At 41.2% G+C, this 22,152-nt stretch overlaps 1 protein-coding gene across 3 annotated transcripts in view; it reads right to left on the reverse strand.

Annotated features, from left to right (window-relative positions):
- ksr2 (kinase suppressor of ras 2) overlaps positions 1–22,152 on the reverse strand; it is a 127,378-nt gene that overhangs the window by 37,154 nt on the left and 68,072 nt on the right. For all 3 annotated transcript variants that reach the window (XM_047591088.1, XM_047591090.1, XM_047591087.1), the window contains 8 exons: positions 11,667–11,736; positions 10,019–10,102; positions 9,685–9,770; positions 8,017–8,037; positions 7,678–7,787; positions 4,010–4,178; positions 3,419–3,460; positions 923–992 (listed from right to left, as the gene is read on the reverse strand). In XM_047591088.1, coding sequence (XP_047447044.1) covers positions 923–992; positions 3,419–3,460; positions 4,010–4,178; positions 7,678–7,787; positions 8,017–8,037; positions 9,685–9,770; positions 10,019–10,102; positions 11,667–11,736 — 652 coding nt within the window. The remainder of the gene's footprint in view (positions 1–922; positions 993–3,418; positions 3,461–4,009; positions 4,179–7,677; positions 7,788–8,016; positions 8,038–9,684; positions 9,771–10,018; positions 10,103–11,666; positions 11,737–22,152) is intronic.

The raw sequence follows: 22,152 nt of genomic DNA on the forward strand, positions 1-22,152 counted from the left end.
TTATCATCTCTGCATTAAAAAAAAAAAAATAAAAAACGCTTCACAGTTCAGTGGTTGAATGCGTTCTTCTCAAGATGCAGAGGCCAATCTTTTGTGTCACATTATAAAGATTCCAATTACAGCATCTGTTCCATTCTAACACGTATGGCCGTGTACTCTGATGTGTGCGTGCCTTTATTTGCGGGCGTATACGTTTTCTACTGATTCTTATCGCTTCCAGACCTTGCTTTCCATTCGTTTATCTCAAAGCTGGCAGCTGCTACAAGAATGTGGCACGAGGACATCAAGTGCAGCTCATTTCCAAATCCAAAGTACATGTACAGCGCCACGCCTCCATTTAAAGCCGTTCCATTGAGCTTTCCTCTGTCCTCGAGATCACGTTGAGATCTCGAAAATAAAATTAACTGCGGCATTATGCCCTATTGATTAATCCATTACCATCTACACGGACTGTGTTTCACCGCAAATGACCATCTGCCTATAGATGGAGCTTCTCTTGCCCCGTTTCTCGTGATAGATTGAGATGCTAATCTAATTAACATCTGGGTCGAAAGGCATCTCTTCCCTAATCCGCCTCTTCCGGTTGTTTTCCCCGTGACCACTGGCTTCCTCAAAGAGCCAGTGAAAATCCACTTGGCATCCCAAGTGTAGCGTGAACTAAAGGCCATGCTAACATTAGTCTCTGAGTAATCGCCATGTCGTCCCTCGCATTGAAATTGTCACCCAAATATCTGTGCTCCAATAAGTTTGACTTGGCCTCTGACCAGCGGCCACGTAGAGCGGAGGAGACGAGGAAGACGCACGAGGAGGAAGACAGACAGACGGCGAGAAGAGAGAGATGATGATCATAGTGCTTTTATACTTTCTTCCTGCTGTAGTCCTCTGGTTTAACTGAATTACCGCCGTAAGTTATTGTACTCACCCCGGTTCAGAAAGGACAGGGTGCAGGATGACCTGCGGCGCTCTGCTGGGAGGAGCCTCCGGAGCAACATCTGGAGACATCAGAGCTATCATTAACATTTTAAAGCAACAGATTAAAGTTCATTGTTTATAATGCTCTTTGTGTTTCCCAGAGGAAAACGTAAGCTGAACATGGATTTATTTGGAGTTTATAGTATTAAGGGGTTAAGTAGTCAGTCGTGAACACTATACCAGAGCTACGACGACAACAGGGACACAGACAGTGATATTTAGACAAAAGGTTTTCACTGGAAACCTTATGTTTGCAACTACTGCATCATATATCCCATATATGTCCCAATCCTAATGACACAGTGAATGTAAACATGGTGCGGTGCATGGTACAAACCCTATTTAATAATCATGAGAGCTAAACCACCCCATTGTTTTCTAACAGCACAAACAGGGATATCAGCTGACTACCAGATATATCTATATGCTATAGCAAGGAATTTCAAGAAAGCAAAAAATCTAATCAAAGAAGAAAGAAATTCATGTTATATTTTGCTCAGAGACAAGAACTTTGTGCTTATTTTAAGATTTTTTGTCAAGGAAAAAAGCTTAAGCCATTGGCAGATAGTTTTTCTTAATACAAGATGATCTGACTGAATATAAGAACATTTTGCTTCTTTCTAGTATTTATTACCATTTTTTGCAGTGTACTACATGTATGAACTCCAAGCTTGCATCCAGCATAAAACCACTTTTAAAACAGATTTGCCAAAGTTCTGTACTTGTACCTGTACTTGTATGTAGGAACCTGCCGTCTAAACTATTTCATCACGATAAATACTTGATCCACCATTTGCCACATCTGTGTATCTACACGTTGTTCTGGCATTAAAACCTGGCACGCGGCTTTAAATATAAAGCCAGACAAAGATCTGTGACAGAAAGTTTGCACTTTCAAAAGCAAAGAATCCAGTAATTATCTGTGCAACTGGTTAAACATGCAGCAGAGAAACTGGCTGTACAATAATAAAACCACCTCATGTTTCCTTAACACATACAATCTTCTATAAACGTTGTGATATGATTCATATGGAAATATCCCTCCGTTTAGAATACTGTAAGCGCCTGTCGCATGGAGTATGTGTCTTTACAAAAAGCCCATTTAATGTGAGCGCGATGCGGCGACACGCATACAGTACGTACACGCTGCATGTCACGTTAGCGCAGAACGACGCCGAGCGGGTTAAATTCCCTTTGACTGTCTTTGGCAGCTCTAATATTCAGTATGTGAGGCGGAGTAAGGTCAGCTGTTGTATTGCATATACCTCTGAAAGACATCAGAGGATTGGCTGTCGTGCCGAGTTGGCGAGCTCTGACAATCTGAGAAGTGTAAACCACACAAAAAAAAGAAGCCTTTTTATGGCATGGCACATTAGAAGCTGGCACCTCACAGCAACGGGGACCTGGTTTTGTTTTCTGCGTGGATGTTTTCATGGATTTACTCCAAACACCTGCAGAGCCATGAGGAATGGATGCTCCCACTTGTCCGGTGGTGTGAATCCGGGCCAGTCAGACACTTTACTTACAGCTATGCATGTGATCTATGTGACAGAATGAGACGATTTTACTTATTTATTTAATTTTTTTCCCAGGGCATCCCTGTGTTTCAGCAGAACAAGAACTGGAATATGCACAAACAACAGCATAATTAGAATCTGTGTAAAGACAATGAATGAATAGATTTTTTAAATCACACTGCAATTAGCCCCGGGAGGTGTGTATTTATACATAATGCTTTTGTGCTTGTTTTCTTTTCTAAACAAGAGCCCGGGAATAAAATTAATATGACATGATTGTGGCATTAGTTCCACTCCCGGCATAATGGGTTTAGATTGATGGGACTAACAGTAATTGATTGCATTTGACCATGCTGTTATGCAGCATATGAAGGTAGCTGATGTAATTGAGCCAAACACGGGCTTCATGTGTTGTGTGTGGCTGCAGCAACCAGGACTAGTGATGTACAGATCGTCACCGAACTATCGATACTTTCGATACCAGGTCTTTATGCTCTAAAATCGTTTCTCAAATCAAAATATCGATACTAATCAGGACCCGCTGCTGCTCCTCCTGCTGCATCCTGCACTATACACAGAGTATTTATCCATTCCCAAAAAACCTGTCTTCTCAGCTCCCAGTTACACCTCACTCTTTTCCTCACACCACTCCAGATTGTCTCGGCCGTAATAACCTGCCAAATGAGCAAAGACTGCGCGGCACCGGCGAGGACAAAAAGCACCGTCTGAGTCTGAGCATTGACGAATCATTAGGAGGCCCAAATGAGACGAGCCGAGTGGGTGTACGGGCCCAATCTTCAAACAGTTCCGAGGCGAGGGGAAGGGAAATCGCCACGAAACATCAAAAGAGCCGTCCTCGCTCACCCTCGGCCGGTTGCGGTGGTGCGTTATATTACAGGTAGGGCAGCGATCAATTACGAGGTACTTACCGGGGAAGATGAACTGTTGCTTGTATTTGAAGTAACTGGAGGCTGTGGAAGGAAACGAAAGAAGAGCTGGAGTTGGATCAAGAGGAGAGTGGACTTGCAATCAAATTAGTTCATATTTAAAGAGCATGAAAAGGTTTCTCTGAATACTTTTGTTGTTGTTACTCATTTGGAATCACATTTTGAATGTTTATACTTGCTTTCCACTCTCAGGCTTTTAGTGAGGCCATATATGATTATATTCAAAAAATAAATATCATGAATTAGTTGCGCCTGAGTTCAGACATCCACTGTAGTAATTAGAATAATCCTTGTGTTCTGATATGGGAAACTAAGAAAGAGAAGGTCGTAAAAATCAGTGTTTGGCTCAAAGCACCACTGTGCCTACGTACAGCGTCACATTATAGCTTACCTGATTACATGTTGTCAGATAATAATTGTGTTTTAAACCCACAGTTCCCATAATGATATTGGGGATGCAATCATCATGTAATTAGCGGAAACACAAGTTGTCTCATAATTAGAAGTCCTTCCTGCTCATACTGTACAGTACAGAGAAAACAGTGGACGTGGAAGTAAAACTTGTTCTACTACCTGTCAGGTTGAACTGTTTCTGTTGCCGTGCCGACTGCGGGGAAGGATGCAGCGGGGAGGGAGGTGTGGCACTGCTGGGCAGAGGAGGAGCCGGGGAGGACGGGGTGGAGGAGGTGGTGGATGACGGGTTACTGCTGGAGTCTGGTTGGTACGGGACGGGGATGTGATCCTGAGAAGAGACAAAAAAGGGTCGGCAAAAACTGTTTGAACGTTATGTTTGTGGTGATTTGGAAGTGGAGACCGTTTATTGGAACATACATTGACTCGACCACATCTCACACAACAGTTTTAGATTGACCTCAGTCTGATCTTGTATTAGCTTCTACACCAATCAGGCATAACATTATGACCACCTTCCTAATATCATGTAGGTCTCCCGTGTGCCTCCAAAGCAGTTTGTAAACAATGTGACATTTTTTGAGGGGCGGGGCTTAACTGGAGGCAAAACCTCAGTTATCATATCGCAATGGACTGTTTTATTACAAAGATATTACAAGACGTAAGTGGAACCACTGTGGAGGGTAATGGAGCAAATGCAACTTCTGCTTGGACACCCCTGAAACACACAGCTAGCGCTGAATTAGCTAGCAGTTAGCATTATCATTAACATGTAACACAAATCCCTCAAATAATTAATGATTTATTCTAACCCATAACATTATCCAGGATAAAAACTGATGATGCTTTTCATATTAATCGTATCTGATATGAAATGTGCCGTTGTTGAAGATTGTCTCACTCCAGTCCTTTCTTTCATTCGCGTTCAGCCAAAGTTGTCTACGACTGACATGGCTGGTATGTGATATAACTTCAAGTTAGTGTTTTTGCTTTTTCAGTTTTGGCACCAAAAAAAAATACAGCAAGACGACATTTTTGTGGTTGGCAGTCACAGTGTTTGCCTCAAGCTTTCCTCTACTTTGCCTCCAGCTAACGTTGTCACGTCACAGTGACGTAGGCTCTGAAGGGGTCCATAGGGTGGGGGTGCCTGGTCTGGTTTAGGTGGGTGCTACTTGTCTAAGTAACATCCACATGAATGAATACCAGGTTCAAAAGTTTTCCAGCAGAACACTGAATTGGCACAAGATGGTTTAAATGTTGTTTACTTCTCCCGTCAGTGGTTTTAATGTTGTGGCTGATTGGTACTACTAGTTTACAGCGTGTGATGCATTGAGAAGATCAGGATCAGGAAAAGTACTTTATATTCTGAACAGTTAAAAACACATCTTGTTGCTGTGAGAATATAAAACTGGTCTTTCTGATCTGAAGTTTTTTTTTACTTTCATCAAAGTCCAGCCCGACGGTTCTCCTGGTTTTCCTGCTCCAGGTCACATCAGGTCAGTTCTTATGAAATTCATTTTACAGCTACATCACAGGCCCTGACTAGACTCCATCCAATTTCAATTTAACTAAAGGCTAAATATAATAATTTCATAATAAGAGTCTAATCAAGGCTGTTTGTGTACAAGACTATTTCTCCAGTAATAACTCAAAAAAAATAATAATTTTCCTCAAGACGTCTCTTCAGATTTCACAGACTCGGCTGAAAGGCACTTTATTAATTTAACGGGGTGAATATTTAATACAAAAAAAAAAAAAAAAAAGATAAAACAGCAACTTTGGTCTGCAGCCAGTACTTGAATCACCAATGTCGGAGCAACCTTGAATGCACCAGCAGATACATGTTTAAAACCACAATGCAATAACACCATAAGTGACAGAAAGAATACAAATATGTAAAAAAACAAAAAAATACTTTTAACTGTGATGGATTTTCCTCCTGGAGCTTTGCTAGATCACGTTAACTGATCCAAAGAGCACTACAAGGCGAAGGGGAATCAATCTGAGGTCATAGGGGATGGTTTGGAGGATGGACCTCAGATATTTGCAGAGAGATTAATTCACTGTATAACCACTGGTATCAACTCATCTAACCAAGCAGAATCATGTTTGTGGCCTATTTGTGCAAAAATAGTGTTTAAGTATTTGTAGTCAGAAGACTACAAATACTGTCAGCCTGTGCACTTCATGTGCATGACTACCAGTGTTGGGCAATCGTAATGCATTAGTTATTTCAAAGTAATTAGTTACATTATAATATTACTGTCTTGAAATTGTAAGGCATTACATTACTTTTAAATTACTTTCACCAAAAACAACTGGAAATATGGATTTTGTGTTCTCAGTAGATCTTATTACATCCAGTGTAGCTCATTTACATATCCAGTAGAAGGTGATGTGGAATGACATAATGACTAAGCTAGGCTAACGCTAACAAATTGCAATATAATGGCTGCAGTTATGGCTCATGGCTCAACACATATTGTGATAAAAATGCTGTAGATTCAGCTGTATTCATATTGAAAACAGTATTGCTAGAAGTTTCTACTTTATACTGTAACTGAACACCTGAAGAAAGCTGCAACGCGCTACATGTTTCCTTAAATTACTTATTTTCGAGCACTAACAGGAAGTTAACATTGCTCAGATATTTTTTCTCCTCTGCTGATCTTGAATTTATATAAAAACACACAACTTAATTAATTTAATTTAATTTCGGGTTTAAAATCCATTGTAACGAGCAAAATATTACAATTATTTTTTGTAATCCCTTACATTACCACGTTACAGCAAAAGGTAAAGAATTACAGTAATTGCATTACTTTTGTAATGCATTACTCCCAACACTGATGACTTCTGAACATAATGCTGTTTAGACATAGCTTTCTGTCGAAAAATATACGTAAATGTACGCATGTTGGCTAACTGTAAAATTAAATAAAGTATTGGCAAAGTTAACTGTTCTAGCTCAAAGAGAGCTACAGAGATGCTTTCAGGAGCAATAGGAAAAACAAAAGCACAACGTTATCTGACACGTGCAAAACAATTTCCAATTTGTTATGAGACCATGGCACAGTAACGTTGACCCTTGTGGGCCAACGTAGTATTGACGTTCTATGGAAAAGCATGCACGATGATGCTTCAGCACGTGACTTCTTGGTGTCACCAGGAATCCCACAGATTTCCAGTCTTATTTATTTATTTTGTGAAATCATCCTGCAGCTCCACAAAGATTCAGAACGGCATATTTAAACTTTGACAACCTTAACACTTAATATTTAATGAAGTGTGAAAGTGTCTGCTCAGTCAAAAAGCTTCACGACAAGCTTCAATTTCTTAAAACCTCCAACTCAACACGTCCACCACCTCCACCTCCACCACCATGGCAGTGTCACGTTGCAGAGGAGTGTAAAAATGAAACGCTAGTAGAATGGTTAGAAAGATACTTGATATGATTTGACTTTACCAACATTTGTAAGAAGATAAAGACGGCGGCTGGTCGTTTATGATGGTCTCGCTCATTATGTTTTATAACCCACACGACATCTCGTAGCGTGCGCATTTACCGCTTCCCAAGTTTACCGCCGGTGTTAGCGCCCTGAGAATGAGAAACTTTTTTTTCCCGCCGAGCAGAAATTATTAGACGTGCTGTCTGCAAAATAGTCGGCGCACGAAAACAAATCCATTTGGAACATATTTTCGTACGGTTTCCTGATCTCCTGGGAAATAGGCAATGACTCACAGCCAGCTCCCACAAATGGAGGAAGGCGATACGCACAGAATTTTACACGCAGATCGTAACGCGCGCGTTATTTATTTATTACCCTTACCTTGTTGATTTTGTTGGTTTTGGGGAGCGTCTGACTGATGTGCAGGTCTGTGTACCTGAGCGGGTTGTTGATGTCACATGGCACTGATTCAGTCCGTACCAGACGAGCTACTACAGGAAAAAACAACAACAGAGGAACAATGACGCTTTCAGGAAAAATTAGAAGAAACTCTTTATCAAACTCTGCTTCCAATGTACAAAATGAGCAAATCGGTCTTGCTTGAACACCATCCATTTGTTATCACTCAGACAAAGTTTCCCTATGCAAACTATGTCATTAAGAAGCCGTCACTTTCTCTCACTAAAGCAGGGTAGAAGAAGTGTAATTAGTGCTCTTTACCTTGAATCGTTCCTTGGTGATCTTATTTGGAGGAGGGTAAGTGAAGGGAAAGGCAGAGAAAGGACAAAAGAATTTTAATTCTCATAGCAGATAACTGGCTTTCTGTCTTTTTTTTTTATTTTTTCGTCTTTTTCAGTCTCCGTGAGCATAAACAGCGTGTGACGCAATCACATTTGTCAAACTTAAGTGGCTTAATTAATCAGCAGATAACCTCCTATCTGCCTAAACCAGCAGAAGCTTCCTCACATTTTCTAATGGGGACGTGTCTTCGGTGGCTGCGAGGACTCGAGACACGTTCATGAATAATCATGAGGGAAGCGTATAGATGGCTGAAGTCCTATTCCATTGATTTTTAAAATCCTCATAAACACAACTCTTTTTTTTTAAGCTTTTGTCTTTTTTTTTAGTAAAGTTTGTTCCAAGATGTTTGTCGGCTAGAATACATTGAATATTCTGTATTCACCCTGAGTACAAATCTGCAAGAATCTAGGTGCGTTTGATGGAGCCAGAGGCAATTCTTTGGACACGGCATTGACTGCATAGAGAGCTGAAAAAAATAAATAAATCAAAATGTGCGAATATCCTGGAGTTTTACAGTGCAACTCTTTCTTTACAAAATTACAGAGGGATACATGTGGGTCACTGGACTGAGTTGCAGCTGGAGATGTGCCTTTAAATATTTATTATTTTTAAGCAGAGATCAGCATATTAGTTTCGCACACCAGTGGCCAAATTTGCATGCTGAGTGTCATGGTATTGAATTTTTGGCCTGAACTGCAATTTTTATTTTTGAATTTTAAAATGTTTTTTTTTTTTTTAATCTCCTTTTCTGAACGGAAAATGCGATGACCAAAACATACACTGACCGTGGATGTGTGGAGGTTGTTCACAATTGGCCCAAAACATGACTTTCAAAAGTGATATTGTATCGCGATATGTTGCCATATCGATATTTTTTCTCACCCCTTGATTCACCTGTGTCTTGTTCACCTTAGTTGTGTTTCTGGGATATCCTACGACTCCTGCAGCACCTTTTATTCCCTGGATTTTGGATTTTTAGCGTATAAAGTCATTTTATCTTCCAACTCCTGTGTCCTACATTTGGGTCCAACTCCACCAGACACTGTGACAGACATCAAGCCCCTAGTTTAGACTGTAGAGTTACCAAAGCTAAGTAAGTCAATGTGGTGTTAACAACTGTGCATCAAATCATATTTCTGAAGCGGAGAGAAGGCCTGGAGTCTGTCCAATGACATCTGATTATGCTTCAGCAGTGATCTGCCGGGTCAATCAAATTATTTGCGCGGTGCTTTATGCAGTGATGGACTGGAGATATAAAAGTGTGATAGTGAAACATGTCGCCTGAGTGCAGTTTTTCTGTATGAGCTGATCTTTTTCCGAGTTGAAGCACACTCCGTAATGAAATCCAAATGTTACCAGACCCACATTCTAATAAGCGACCGAGTGTGGCTATGCAAAGCTAATGGTGTCGTTCATTTACACATTTATTATAACACCTGCCTCATGAAAAACCAAAGGAAAATCATCATGGTTTGCAGGTGAAAATTACGATTATCTCAGAAAAACATCACAGAGAGCGTTGATGAAAATACCTAAAACACATGCAGCTGCCTTTTAGCTATAGGGAAACATTTGACAGCAGAGTACCTTTGAGAGATTCTCGTCCGCCTCGCTGTATGATCAGTAAATGGCAAGGTGGGGCTTCTTTGGTGCATTTGTTGTGGCACTTCAGCCTGAGTGCACGCGTAAAAAGAAAACTTAATTAGTGTTTGTTTGGCTTTTTGTTAATTTATGTGCACAGAAACACAACCTATGCAAAGTGGGTGCATTAACTTAACAAATAAATAAGGGGGATGCAACTGTTCAAAGAAGACAAATAGAAAACAAGTATGATGACACAAAACAATGACAGAATATATAATATGTATATATAATATCAGCTAATATATGACATTCATCAGGTACCAGTGTTGACACCTACTTGCAGTTTTTACATTTCAGTCCAAACAACATTCCCTTTCCACATACTATGCATGTCTGGGACATCCAGTACTTGGTGGAAAATCTGCAGGGTTAAAAACACAGAGAAGCAGAGTGAGACTTTGAACAATAGCTTCACTTTCACTTTGTTGCATGTGTGCATGAGACGTGTGGAGGTTACAAAGAGGTGAGCGTGGGTTCATAACGTTCTCTCATCAGGACAGGTGGCTGTGGTGATACTTCAATACCCGAAGAAGCTACTTCTCTAGAAGTGTTTAACATCCTAATCTTCCTCACCTGCTGATTTAATTTAGGCTCCTTTGATTTGCATCTTTTTGCAACCCGAATTAACATCTTAAAGGTCCCATACTATGCATTATTTCATATAGGTGTTAGAAATCCAACATCATTGTTTTCAAAGTGTTTTACCTCAAATTCAGGCTTGGCCCTGAACTCTAGTGAGTTCCACTGATAACAGGCTGCGTCTGTGCCTGTACCTTTAAATGCTAATGAGCTGTGTCTGGAGGGAGTGGTTATTTCCCTGCATGACATCGTGATGGGAAAAGTCTCAGATCCACCTGTTTGAACGCACATTCGCTAAAAAGTGGAGCATGTAAGTGAGGGAAATGACAGAATTTTGTCCCTTCCGGGGCCTCATACACAGGCTTTGGGGTATATATCACTGTTAGAAGGAAGTGAATTTTGCACAATATGGGACCTTCAAGCAGCCGCAGCAATACAACAATCAGCGTGAGTCACAGAGCGTGTGACCATTCTCACAATAACTCTTCATTAATTGTGTAAACTTACTATTCCAGTTCATTACATATCTTCTTCTGCCCTTTATTTCTTTCTCTAAGTTCATTTATGCCGAAAGCCTAATTTACATTGTACAGTTTCTCTATATTTCTTTGAAGTGCTTTGTCTTGTACCATTGAGCAAAGAAACCATTAAAATCCGTATATAGCATGTGCACTCATACTTAGCCGATAAAGCTGATTCTGATTCTGATGATGGGAGGCATGTGCCACTCTTAAACAGACCCACATCGTGCAGCAGCAACTGACTCCCTGCACGGACTCAGCGAGCGGTTCGAGTGCGTATGACGACTACTGGCTGCGTTCTCCGATGCAGCGACGTCTGCATGCCAACACTGTGGCCGGCCGGCTAATGGCAGGTGACTAATGCAGTTTGACAGAATTCAAATGTCTTTATTAATCGCCTCTTTTGCTCCATCTGAGAGGCACGGCTCACTCCAGCCAGCTCCACCTGACAAATATTTTAGTGATTATGAGCCATAATAAAGACAGTCGGGGCGGATTCTGCTTAATGAAACAATCTTTTAGCGGAGAGGAGCGCCGTGCGCCGGCTACGCTAACATCATCAGGCCGACAGTGGGCTCAAGGTCACGTGTTTGAAACGTGCAAATCGACATCGAGGAGAGTGAATAATGGCATTTCTTGAAATCCAACGTGACTCTTCAAATACCAAGTCTATAAAATTACATTTGTCTGAGCGTGGCGAGGCACTACGGTACTGTTTTAGTTTTCTGATCCCTGGTATTTGGTGTCAAGCAGGATAAAAGAGAAAAATGATGTACGTTAGAGGCTTTTAGCTGCGGCTAAATCTCTCTTTTTCTTGAGGCCTACCTGTGTTTTATTGAGTTTCCCAGATCTCTTCGGGGAATCTGTGGGGACCAGCGAGGCACTGAGAGAGTGTCTGGACACAAAGAGAGAGGGTAGAGGTTTGTCAGGTTAAATAATAACACACAATACTTACTTTACTTTAACATATAAACACAGAAATAAGTAAATACCGGATAAACGAGGAGTAAAATTCAAAAGCTAACTAGCTAAAACACAGCAACCAGGAAGTGTCGTTCAGTTTAGGCTCATCCAAGAACTTTTTTATCCAAGTCAGATAATCTGCAGATAAATGGAAACATAAAATTCGTCAGCACTGGATACAAAGTGGGGACATTAAATACTTGCACACCTCGGAAGTTTATCCTAAAAGCCTCATTATGCGCCACCTGAAGCTTTTTCATATTTTGCTTTACTGTAACTGCAGCACAGGTGTGCTGTATAGAGCCGTGTGCAGTAAGAAGCCATCTCTTCGCATTAAGCATTCATTCGGCAAATTCGGCATTTCCGAAGAATTGACAGATCTGCGTCACAACAAACAGACATTCTGGTATCAGGCTCAATCAGCTGTTCGGACGTCTCATCAATTTAAAACCAGTCGTAATTATCTAGATGGATTAGGAAGGTATGTGCATACGTAGGTGACTGAATAGTCGGACACATGGATTTACATAGATGGACGTCAATGTGTATTTATTCTAAACACAACCTTGCCTCCAGACCATTTGCATTAGTCAACAACAACAATAACGACAACCGTACAATGGAAGCTAAAAACGGAAGCTTCTCTCCTTTGGGATGCAAACGGCGTCGACCCATCGAGGTCACGCTGCAGCCAACCACCTGTTTGAATTGCATGTGTAAATGCAGATATCTCTCTTGTCATCGTTTGTGCTATTTCTATTCCATTACGAGCAGCTCGGGCTTAAAAAGATTTTCTACACACACACAAAAGAAACCTTCGCCTGATCCATTAGTGATTGAGCAGCCTGATACATGTATAATATCACGGCAGCCTACACGGTGTCGCCTGTATTGAGGCGATCGTACGCGCGAACGCCAACGATTCAATGACAAAAAAAAAAAAAAATATGCTGACTAACTAACAGCTCATAATGGAAAAGTGAATCGTGCAAGAAACTAAAAATAAAAGAAATTCACCAGATTTTTCATGGCACTGACCAAAATCCTTTGACACGTTTCTCAAAAGACTCAATCAGCTTCATAAACATTTTCAGACACATGATGCAAAAAAAATGATGCCTTTTCTTCCTCTGTGTTTACATAACCTACAATGTGGCAGCAGATTATTTAGAGATTTTGGTGTTGAGATGAGATTATTATTTTAAGTTTTTCTCTTTTTATTATGCAGTGATCCTCCACAAGTTGTACTCTGAGCAATAATAAGTTGTATCATCGTCATCTTTTGATAAGCAGGTACGTATTAATATATTTAAAGAGATATGTTGCTCTGAGCATCTGACACAATAACCACAGAGAAGAGGAAAGGAAACAAGTACTAGAGAGAGTTGAATATGGAATAATGGAGACATTTTCTCAGTTACTCGTAAATACGATATTATTTTAGAACCTGATAATATGTGTCAAGAAGACAGGACTGGATATTTTTTGTGTGTTTTTTTTTTTTAGTTGTTCCTAAAGAATCCATCTGTATTTTATTTTAATTCGTAAGATTTTTAAATATAATTCTAAATTTGAATTCATGGTGATCTTGTAACATTAAAATAAAAAAATATATGTCACAACTGCCGATGTTCGACACCCGCCGGGCCCAGATAAGTCAACCATGGGTAACTCTAAGAAAAGAAAAGTTTCTGTAGAAAACAACATTCAATGCTGGTGTCGTTTCTCTGTAGCAGTTCTTTCATTTCACGAATGCAACACGCTATAGTTTTTTTTTACAGTGTTATCTTAATTTTAGGGGTTTTGTGGCTCCTAGTGTTTTCTTTTCTGTGGGAAACGGGTCTAAATGGGTCTCTGAGTGTTGAAGGTTGCTGACCTGTGGTCTAGACCAAGTTAAAAACGCTTTTATATACAGTGAGAGACTAAATTCCACATAGGGGTGGCGTGTCCCTTTAAATAGGCTGAAATGGGCTGGTTTCAGCTGTGAGGACAGTGCTCCTCTAAGAGCATCTTTTTGAGACATATGGATGGTGAGAAGTATGGATGGTTACCACCAACGTGCCTCATGTAAACTCCCACAGGTAAATTACAGTAAGGATTTAGAGAAGCAGACGAAAGCTTGTTAATTAGGACTGAGGCCTGTGCAGAACTAACTCCTCCAAAACTGACAAATATATTTAAACAAATGCAAACTCTAAAGTTAAAGGAAAGTGAATTACAAAACAAAGAAGTGTAAGACTAAGAACATGCTTTAGCTTTTGTCTTAAACATTGGAATAAAATCTGCATCACGGAAGCTTCTGACGGTTTTATCATGTATTTTTAGCGACGAGCACTTTTCCCAGTGATTAATGTCGGATTGAAGATTGTTCATTAGGAACGATAAAGAAATCTTTCTATGATTAAAGTTTCTGAATGGGTGAGGCTTTGTCACTTTTATTAATTGATTGCAAAGGCTGCAAGTAATCAGCAGCTGTTGCCAGCGCTAATGTCATAGCCCTGGTACCATATAGCGCTTCCTGGTTCCTGAAACACCCTTCCTCTCCTCCTCCTCCTCCTCCTCCTCCTCCTCCACTCTCTCCAGAGGCTCGGTGTCTTCTGTCCACACGCCGATGCATTGCTCAATTACACTCAATCAACCTGATAACTCAATATAAAGGGGAACTGACATCATCTGCTTCTTGTCGGCCTCGTTGGCGACTGACAGATGATTGGCCTTGTCACCGGTGTGGTCAGAGTTGTTTATCATCTTTCTACATACGTGTTTGTGCATGATGATCCTACCTCTCGTTCAAACAGCTGAGAACACACGTGCTCACAGTTACTTAACAAAATTTTTTTTTGTTTTTACACTGTTTCTGATTTATATTTGTTGCATAACTCTGTCAAATGTGCTACCTACTATACTGCAATTGCATCTTGTGATATCTGCCTCGATGTTTACTCTTTGGTAAACAGTTGTATTAACTTACTGCAAACTGTTTTTTATTGTTGCCGTTTATTGTTAACATTAAAACCGGTGAAATGGTAAAACGCTGGCTCGCTGGCCACCGCCTCAGCTGGAGCGTTTGTATGGGAGTTAATGGAACAGCGAGGAGTGGAATGGGTAACACGAAACGGTTGCAAGTGGTCGCATCCATCAGAATAGTGACGCCTCTGAGCACCTCGGTTCATTTTTAACAATACCGCCACGATCTTCTGACAGCTGCAAAAACAACGGAATTACGTATCTGCGCCTGTACCTCTGTCAACAGGCGACAAGGAAGAGTCATGAGAGGATTCGTTTGTGTTGATTCATTTCCCACAGACTAGTGCTTGTAAAATGTTCATTTGAAGAAGGTTTCGTTAGGTTGTGTGAGGCTTCGATTCAATGGCAGCTGGTGACAGGATGCACGACACATGTGTGAAGGGCAACAACTCAAAGTTGATCTGGCTTAAACTTCATTAATCTCTGTAATTCTATTCTATTCTATTCTATTCTATTCTATTCTATTCTATTCTATTCTATTTTTTTAACAAAAGTACCTTAGCTGGCCAGGGTGGCCATAGGTGGTAACTGGGGCTAAATGTCATATATATTTATATTAACACCACATACACCGATCAGCCATAACATTATGACCATTATGACGAAGTTAATAACGTCAACCATCTCGTTACAATTCATTGTTCTGCTGGGAAATTTTTGACCCTGGCATTAGTTCGTGTGGATGTTAATTAGATATTAAGCACCCACCTAGACCAGACCAGACACCCCCACCCCAAAGCAATGACACTCCTGGACCTTGGACCTTCTGAGGGTCACAACTGTTTTTGAGGGACAAGGGAGACCTACACAACATTGAGAAGGTGGTCATAATGTTATGCCTGATCAGTGTAAGCTTGAAAATGTAGGCTTAAAAATGCTCAGACTTCAACCCCCTCAACTCTTCAATCAGCTGCAGGCCGCACAGATAATTCATCAGGAATCAATAAAGTGATTGGCGAAGACAGAATCGACAACTTCATTGTTACCAATAAAAACAAACACAAAAAAAAAACCACATCGTTATTCATCCTTACTCATCGTCAAGGTAACCACCTTAACCACAGGCTCCTGCAGTCGTGTCGAAGATACTGGTTCCATCATCAAGTAACTTCTGTCCTTGAGAAGAGATACGTCGGTTGATCTATGAGCTGTTGCTGTAGGCCTACGCTTCACTAGCCGTTACCACGGTAACCGCGCGTTAGCACATCCACCTGGACTTTGTGAGAACATCAAACCCAAAAAAACAAAAACAACAAAAAAACAACGGCTCTGCAGTTTGTACATATCGGTCTTATCTTTGTTTTGCCTGTAAGCGCAGAGACTAGTCGCAGGTTACATTCTCCCTCCAGATCCGATGGAAAAACAAAACATCTGATTATTCACATTTTGATGTAGTCATGGTGTCTCATGAGGCACGGCGGGTGTTGTCAAGATTCACACACAAACAGCACTTTGTAATAAAACGCGAGTCGATTATAATCGCGAACCGTGCAAAGTCGCTGGGGCCACGGCAGTTTGGAAAGACAGAAGAAAAGAGCGAACGAGGGTCAGTTAAAAAAAAAACACACATCTATCGGAGATCTAGTCACGTACCCCCCAAAAAACCACAACGCGAACACGGGTGGCGTCTCGACGCGCGTGCATCATGTGTGCGCTTGTTTGTGTGACGGATGAGCTCGCAGGAGCCCGAGAAACCCCGAGGCGCCAGACGACAGCGTCCTCCTCCATCTTCACTGATTGGCCTCGGCCTAATTAAGCCGAGGCCTTCCTACTTCCTGCCCCCTCCTCCGCCGGCCCGTCACATGACACGCACGAGGCCACGGGGTTAGGAATGTGTGTGTGTGTGGAAATTAAGCTACACTGAAAGATAAAGCAATACATGTTTCTGTGTGTGTGTGTGTGTGTTAAACGGAGCAGGGCGGCAGTGCATGTGCATGCAGGGATATAGACACTACTCGAGTCTAGGAGCCCATTTAGAGACAAATATAGTTTATTTGAGAATAAATATTTTTGTTCAGTTTATGTATTATTGTACTCCAGCTGATTGAGTGAGAGCCAAAACGCTGCCATTCCCCCAAAGAGAGTTTACCGCGGGTAAAAGAGCAAGAGCAGCAAACAACGTGAAAGCAAAAAAAAAAAATCAAATCACGCAAAACTGCAATCACTCTCAGTGTCACACCTACTCTCTTCAATGTCAGAATCATCGGGAGTAAGTCTGCGGCAGCTCGATGGGCAGACGAGTGCGGAGCACCCAGGCAGCTCGGGTAAAAAAGCTTCAATCACATGGCTCAATGCAATCAACGTAACCAGCGCGGCATAATCAAGAGACAATCAATAGCTCGGGACTCGAGATGCCAAACAAAGCAGCAGCAGCAGCGGCAGAAAGCAACACGGGAGCACGCGGGTTCTGACTCCGGCGGCACGGAGGAAGGAGAGTGCAGCGCAGCAGAAAAAGAAAAAGAAAAAAGTCTACAGGACTGTAAAATCGCGTGGGCGTCAGCTGCACAATGTGCTGCATTATCGTACATGAGCGTTATATGAGCGATATGTCACAGGCTGTTGCGCAGCATTCTCTCATCCGCGCGTGCTGGTGAGTCCCTGCAAGAGGCCAAAGTACAAAACTAAACAGTTTCTACGAGAGGGGTTTGAAATAAGCAAGGCTTTATTTATTTATTTATTATCTGTGTGTGAGAAAGAAAGAAGAAGAAAAAAAAAAGCTCTTCTGATGAACAAGAGACAAAGCCAGGTTGCACAGTTGCTATGGCAACAGCAACACGCCGATCAGTCTTTTTTTTTTTTTTTTTTCCCCTTGCAGAATATTGTGCTGTCATCTTTGACAAGCGAGAACACACGCAAGCATTTACAAATAACGCACACGAGAAAAAAGAGGAAAAAAAAAAATTTCCCTGTGATAAACTGACAATAGCAATCACAGCGCTGGAAAAATAGCAATTATCTTGGATGAAACAAATATCTCCACATGGCTTTTACAGATAGTGGGAGTCCTTTAAGACTGGCAGTTTAAAGTGTGCCAGCGAGACAGAGGGAGAGGAGAGATGGGAGAACAGATGATGCCTGCAGGCCTTATGGCTCGGTAGAGACTTCCTCAGTTGGAGGAGCTGCGACGGGAGTAAACTGACCAACAGACAGAGCGGGTTTTGGTGCAGAGGTCAGATCTGACGCCACGGAGGCCAGAGGGTGACGTAACGCAGCCTCCGGCGGACATATTAAGAGAGAACGCTGATGACAGACGGCTAAATGCGCCGCGTCTCAGAGATATTAACACTGGTCGACTCCAGGAGAAGAAAGCAGGTCACTTTTCTAGGGGCCACACCCACCCTGGACATAAACCGTTCACCAAACTACCTTCTGGAAAAAGACAAAAAAATATAAAAAATATCAAATCCAGAACCCTACACCTTTATTAGGTACATCTGTTGAATTGCTTGTTAACACAAATGGCTAATCAGCCAATCACATGGCTGCAATTCAATGCATTTATTCATGTAGAGGAGATCAAGAGAACTTGCTGAAGTTCAAACCGAGCATCAGAATGACTTTGAATGTGGTATTGTTGTTGGTTGTTGGTTTCAGTATTTCAGAAACTGCTGATCTACTGGGATTTTCACACACAACCATCTCTAGTGTTTACAGACAATGGTGAGAAAAAGAGAAAATATCCAGTGAGTTGTTGATGTGAGAGGTCAGAGGAGAATGAGCAGAACTCAAATAACCATTGGTTCCAACCAAGGAATGTAGAATAATACCATCTCTGAACACACAACATGTCTAACCTTGAAGAAGATGGGCTACAGCAGCAGAAGACCACACCGGGGGCCACTCCTGTCAGCTAAGAACAGGAAACTGAGACTACAGTTCACACAGACTCACCAACACTGGACAATAGAAGACTGGAAAAACGTTGCCTGGTCTGATGAGTCTCTATTTCAAAACAACATGAAAGCATGGATCCATCCTGCCTTGTATCAACGGTTCAGGCTGGTGGTGGTGGTGTCATGGTGGGGGGGGGTCATGGTTTAAATGCCACAGTCTACCTGAGTATTGTTGCTGACCATGTCCATCCCTTTATGACCACAGTGGACCATCTTCTGACGGCTACTTCCAGCAGGATAATGCACCATGTCACAAAGCTCATATCATCTCAAACTGGTTTAATGAACATGACAATGAGTTCACTGTTCTCCAACGGCCTCCACAGTCACCAGATCTCAATCCAATAGAGGAAACTTTGGGATGTGGTGGATCGGGAGATTCTCATCATAGATGTGGAGCCGACAAATCTGCAGCAACTGTGTTGATGTATCATGTCAATATGGACCAAAATCTCTGAGGAATGTTTCAAACACCTTGTTGAAAGTAGTGAGTATCTCAGTGCATTCGCATCCTTCATGGATGTGGATACATTTGCACTACATGGATCCATTTACACCATTGTTAATTATAACTACATTACTGTTTCAAACTGCCCGTATGCCATACCAGGTTACTGTTCTATATCAGTGTAACTTTTATTTTATTATCATTATTTTTAGCTTTTATTTTTAACGAACCGAACCAGAGAGAGATGCTAAAATGTGTTTCGTTCAACAATAAAAACTTCATATTCTTAATTTAAAATGTTGCTAAGTTAACAAATTGTTTGTCTCGCTGGAAACGCGAACCCATCTGTGCTCTTACGTCTTTCACAAGCTGCTGGGAGGAAGAAAAAAAAATGGCTAAATAAAAATCCCAAAGGGAAGTTAAAGAGAGCTTTGGTGATGGTGCAAGTTTAAAACCTTCCAGTTGTCTACTCATTTGTTACCTAGAACTACAACTGAACCAGTTTCTTTGAACAGGCTGTCAGTCACATCGGGAGGGTGTGAACCAACGTAGCAACTATTGACTACTGCACCTTTTAATTGACTGGTGCTTATGCCCTTGTCTCTACCAGGGTTACATTAGTTTGAATAAGTGCTTGATGAAAGAGCTCAGTACCAGACAGACAGTAAATGAACTCAGAACTGCAAAACCTTTATCATCTGGAAAAGCTTTTCTTTTCTTTTCATGGTTGGCCTGATGCGAACGAGATAATAAATAAAAATAAAACAGCTTTAAAAAGTGACCCCAATAAAACTGTCTTATTGACATAAAATACTACAAAGTACGGACAAATACTAAATGACAGTCATGGACTGTAAGACATTTTTAAGGTGAAATTTAATAAATATGGTTTTATTGTGTTGTATTACATTCAGCTGAAAAAAAAAATTTCTGAGTATTTTTTGTTTTATTTTATTTATTTTTTTGGTTTGTTCTGAGTATTTTTTCCAGTTTTTCTGAGGAAAAAAAGCAGAGAAACAGGAAAAAAAATTACTATGAAAAGCAAACCAAAGAAATATACTACTCAGAAAAACAGAAATAATTAGCCAAATAAACCAAAATAAAATGTTTGTTGTGTTGCTTTTATTTCCCCGCAGTTAATGCAATAGGTGAATGCAATACGCTGCTGTAGGTTTCAGTTTGGTTACACACAGGATTATAAATATGTGTTTTAAAGTTAGAAAGTGCAGGTACAGGCACAGAATAATTCATATACAATACATATAATATATAGACAAAATGTGTCTAATAAAGGCTCAAAACAGTTCATTTATACTTTTCCTATAGTTTTTTTGTTTGTTTTTAGACACTTTTATTTAAATCTCTCTTAGTACTTGTGCCTGAAGTGTTGCTATTCAAGCCTTTTACAATTAAATTTCATTCATGTGTGCAGGATTATCTATGTATCAGTTCAGAGTTGCCTATACTGCACTTATAAAAGAAATAGGGCACAGAACATTATTAATTGTAGCTGATTATTTAGCTATGTTGTTGAATTGCAATTTTTTTTTTTTATTTGAATGTTTGTTTTTATTTGCTTTCATGAGCTTTTCTTACTAGCTAGCTCAAACACAGATTTCTAATCCTTACGCTAAACACAAAAATCCTTCACATGCTCTCATAGCGTGAGTCACCACGTTAACATCTGCTCCGACCGGTCGTGTAAATCTGAAACTTTGACGGGAATTTGAAGCAGGCTCAGCTGTTCTCATGAGGTTTTTTTTTTTTATTTTTTATTTTTTCCTCCTCTCACCTTGTTTTAAATTTAGTCGGTATTCAAAGACGTTTATCTATTTGTCAATTCCTCCGAGCGACCACGATTGTGGATCGTGGTGCCACATCCGGTTGCTAGGAGACCGGTGACGCAACTTGCAAAGCGTCTATGCGAGGTTTGGGGAGAGTGGGGCGACGTCACTGGAGCACATGTAGGAATAAAAAGAGTGCACAAAGCGCACGGAGAACATTTAGGCCATTTATATCCACAAGCACACACTCTCAGACTCCCACACACACACAAGTAGGACAGCAGGTGTGTGTGTGTTGGTCCTGTGCCAGGGCTGGTGCTGCATCTACGAGTGGACGCTCGGCATCACAACAAGCCGGGGCATCTGTCTACTTCAACTGTGTGAGGTCGAACGGGCCGAGGTGTTAGAGGCGAGCTGCTTTCTGGGACAACCTTTCACACACGACAAACAATAACATTAAATCCTGCAAAATCTTCTATTGCACCTGCAAAAACGCACCAGTATCACCAGTTGTGCACGTGTTGGAATGGACGCGGATCAAACACTGATGAATCATTTCACTCCTTTGACGCAAGAAACCTTCAATTAAGTCTTGATGTGGGTTTTTTTTTGCTTCTTTCTTTCCACCTCTGCTACGTTTCATGACCTGCGGCCGTCACACTAGTGGGCTGAATTCCCACAGGGACGGACTGACAGCCAATAGTGCACATTCACTGATTAGTCTGGTGATTCGCCTCACCTGCTCCCCTCGCTGGGTCGCCCCCTTCTTCGCAGCACCGACTCGTCACAGCAGGGAGAGCGCAGCTGTATTAATGACGGCCGCACAGAGGTGAGGTCCTGCTTTTTGTGCGTAACTGGTTCACGGCCGTGCCCTCGCAGGGACACTTGCCTTGTTAATTCCACCTGTGCTCTCAGAGATAACTCAGAATGTCGTTTCGTTTGCTTAATCTTAGTCGTAGTTCTTTACTAGCTCCCTGAGCCACGTTGGTTCAGTTTAATTCGGTCTGCTCTGTTTTCTGTCGCAGGACGATTAAAACCAGCGATTATTCTGATGTTGTGTTCTCCCCACTTGAAAAGTGGACCGTGTTCATGAATAAACTCCACTGACGTCACTGAGTGGCAAAAACATGGAGAAATACCAGAGAAAAATGTGGATTATCAAGTCAAATTAAGGCCAATTAAACTCTAACAATGAT

Source organism: Mugil cephalus, chromosome 8 (assembly GCF_022458985.1).
Source record: "Mugil cephalus isolate CIBA_MC_2020 chromosome 8, CIBA_Mcephalus_1.1, whole genome shotgun sequence".
Taxonomy (NCBI): domain Eukaryota; kingdom Metazoa; phylum Chordata; class Actinopteri; order Mugiliformes; family Mugilidae; genus Mugil; species Mugil cephalus.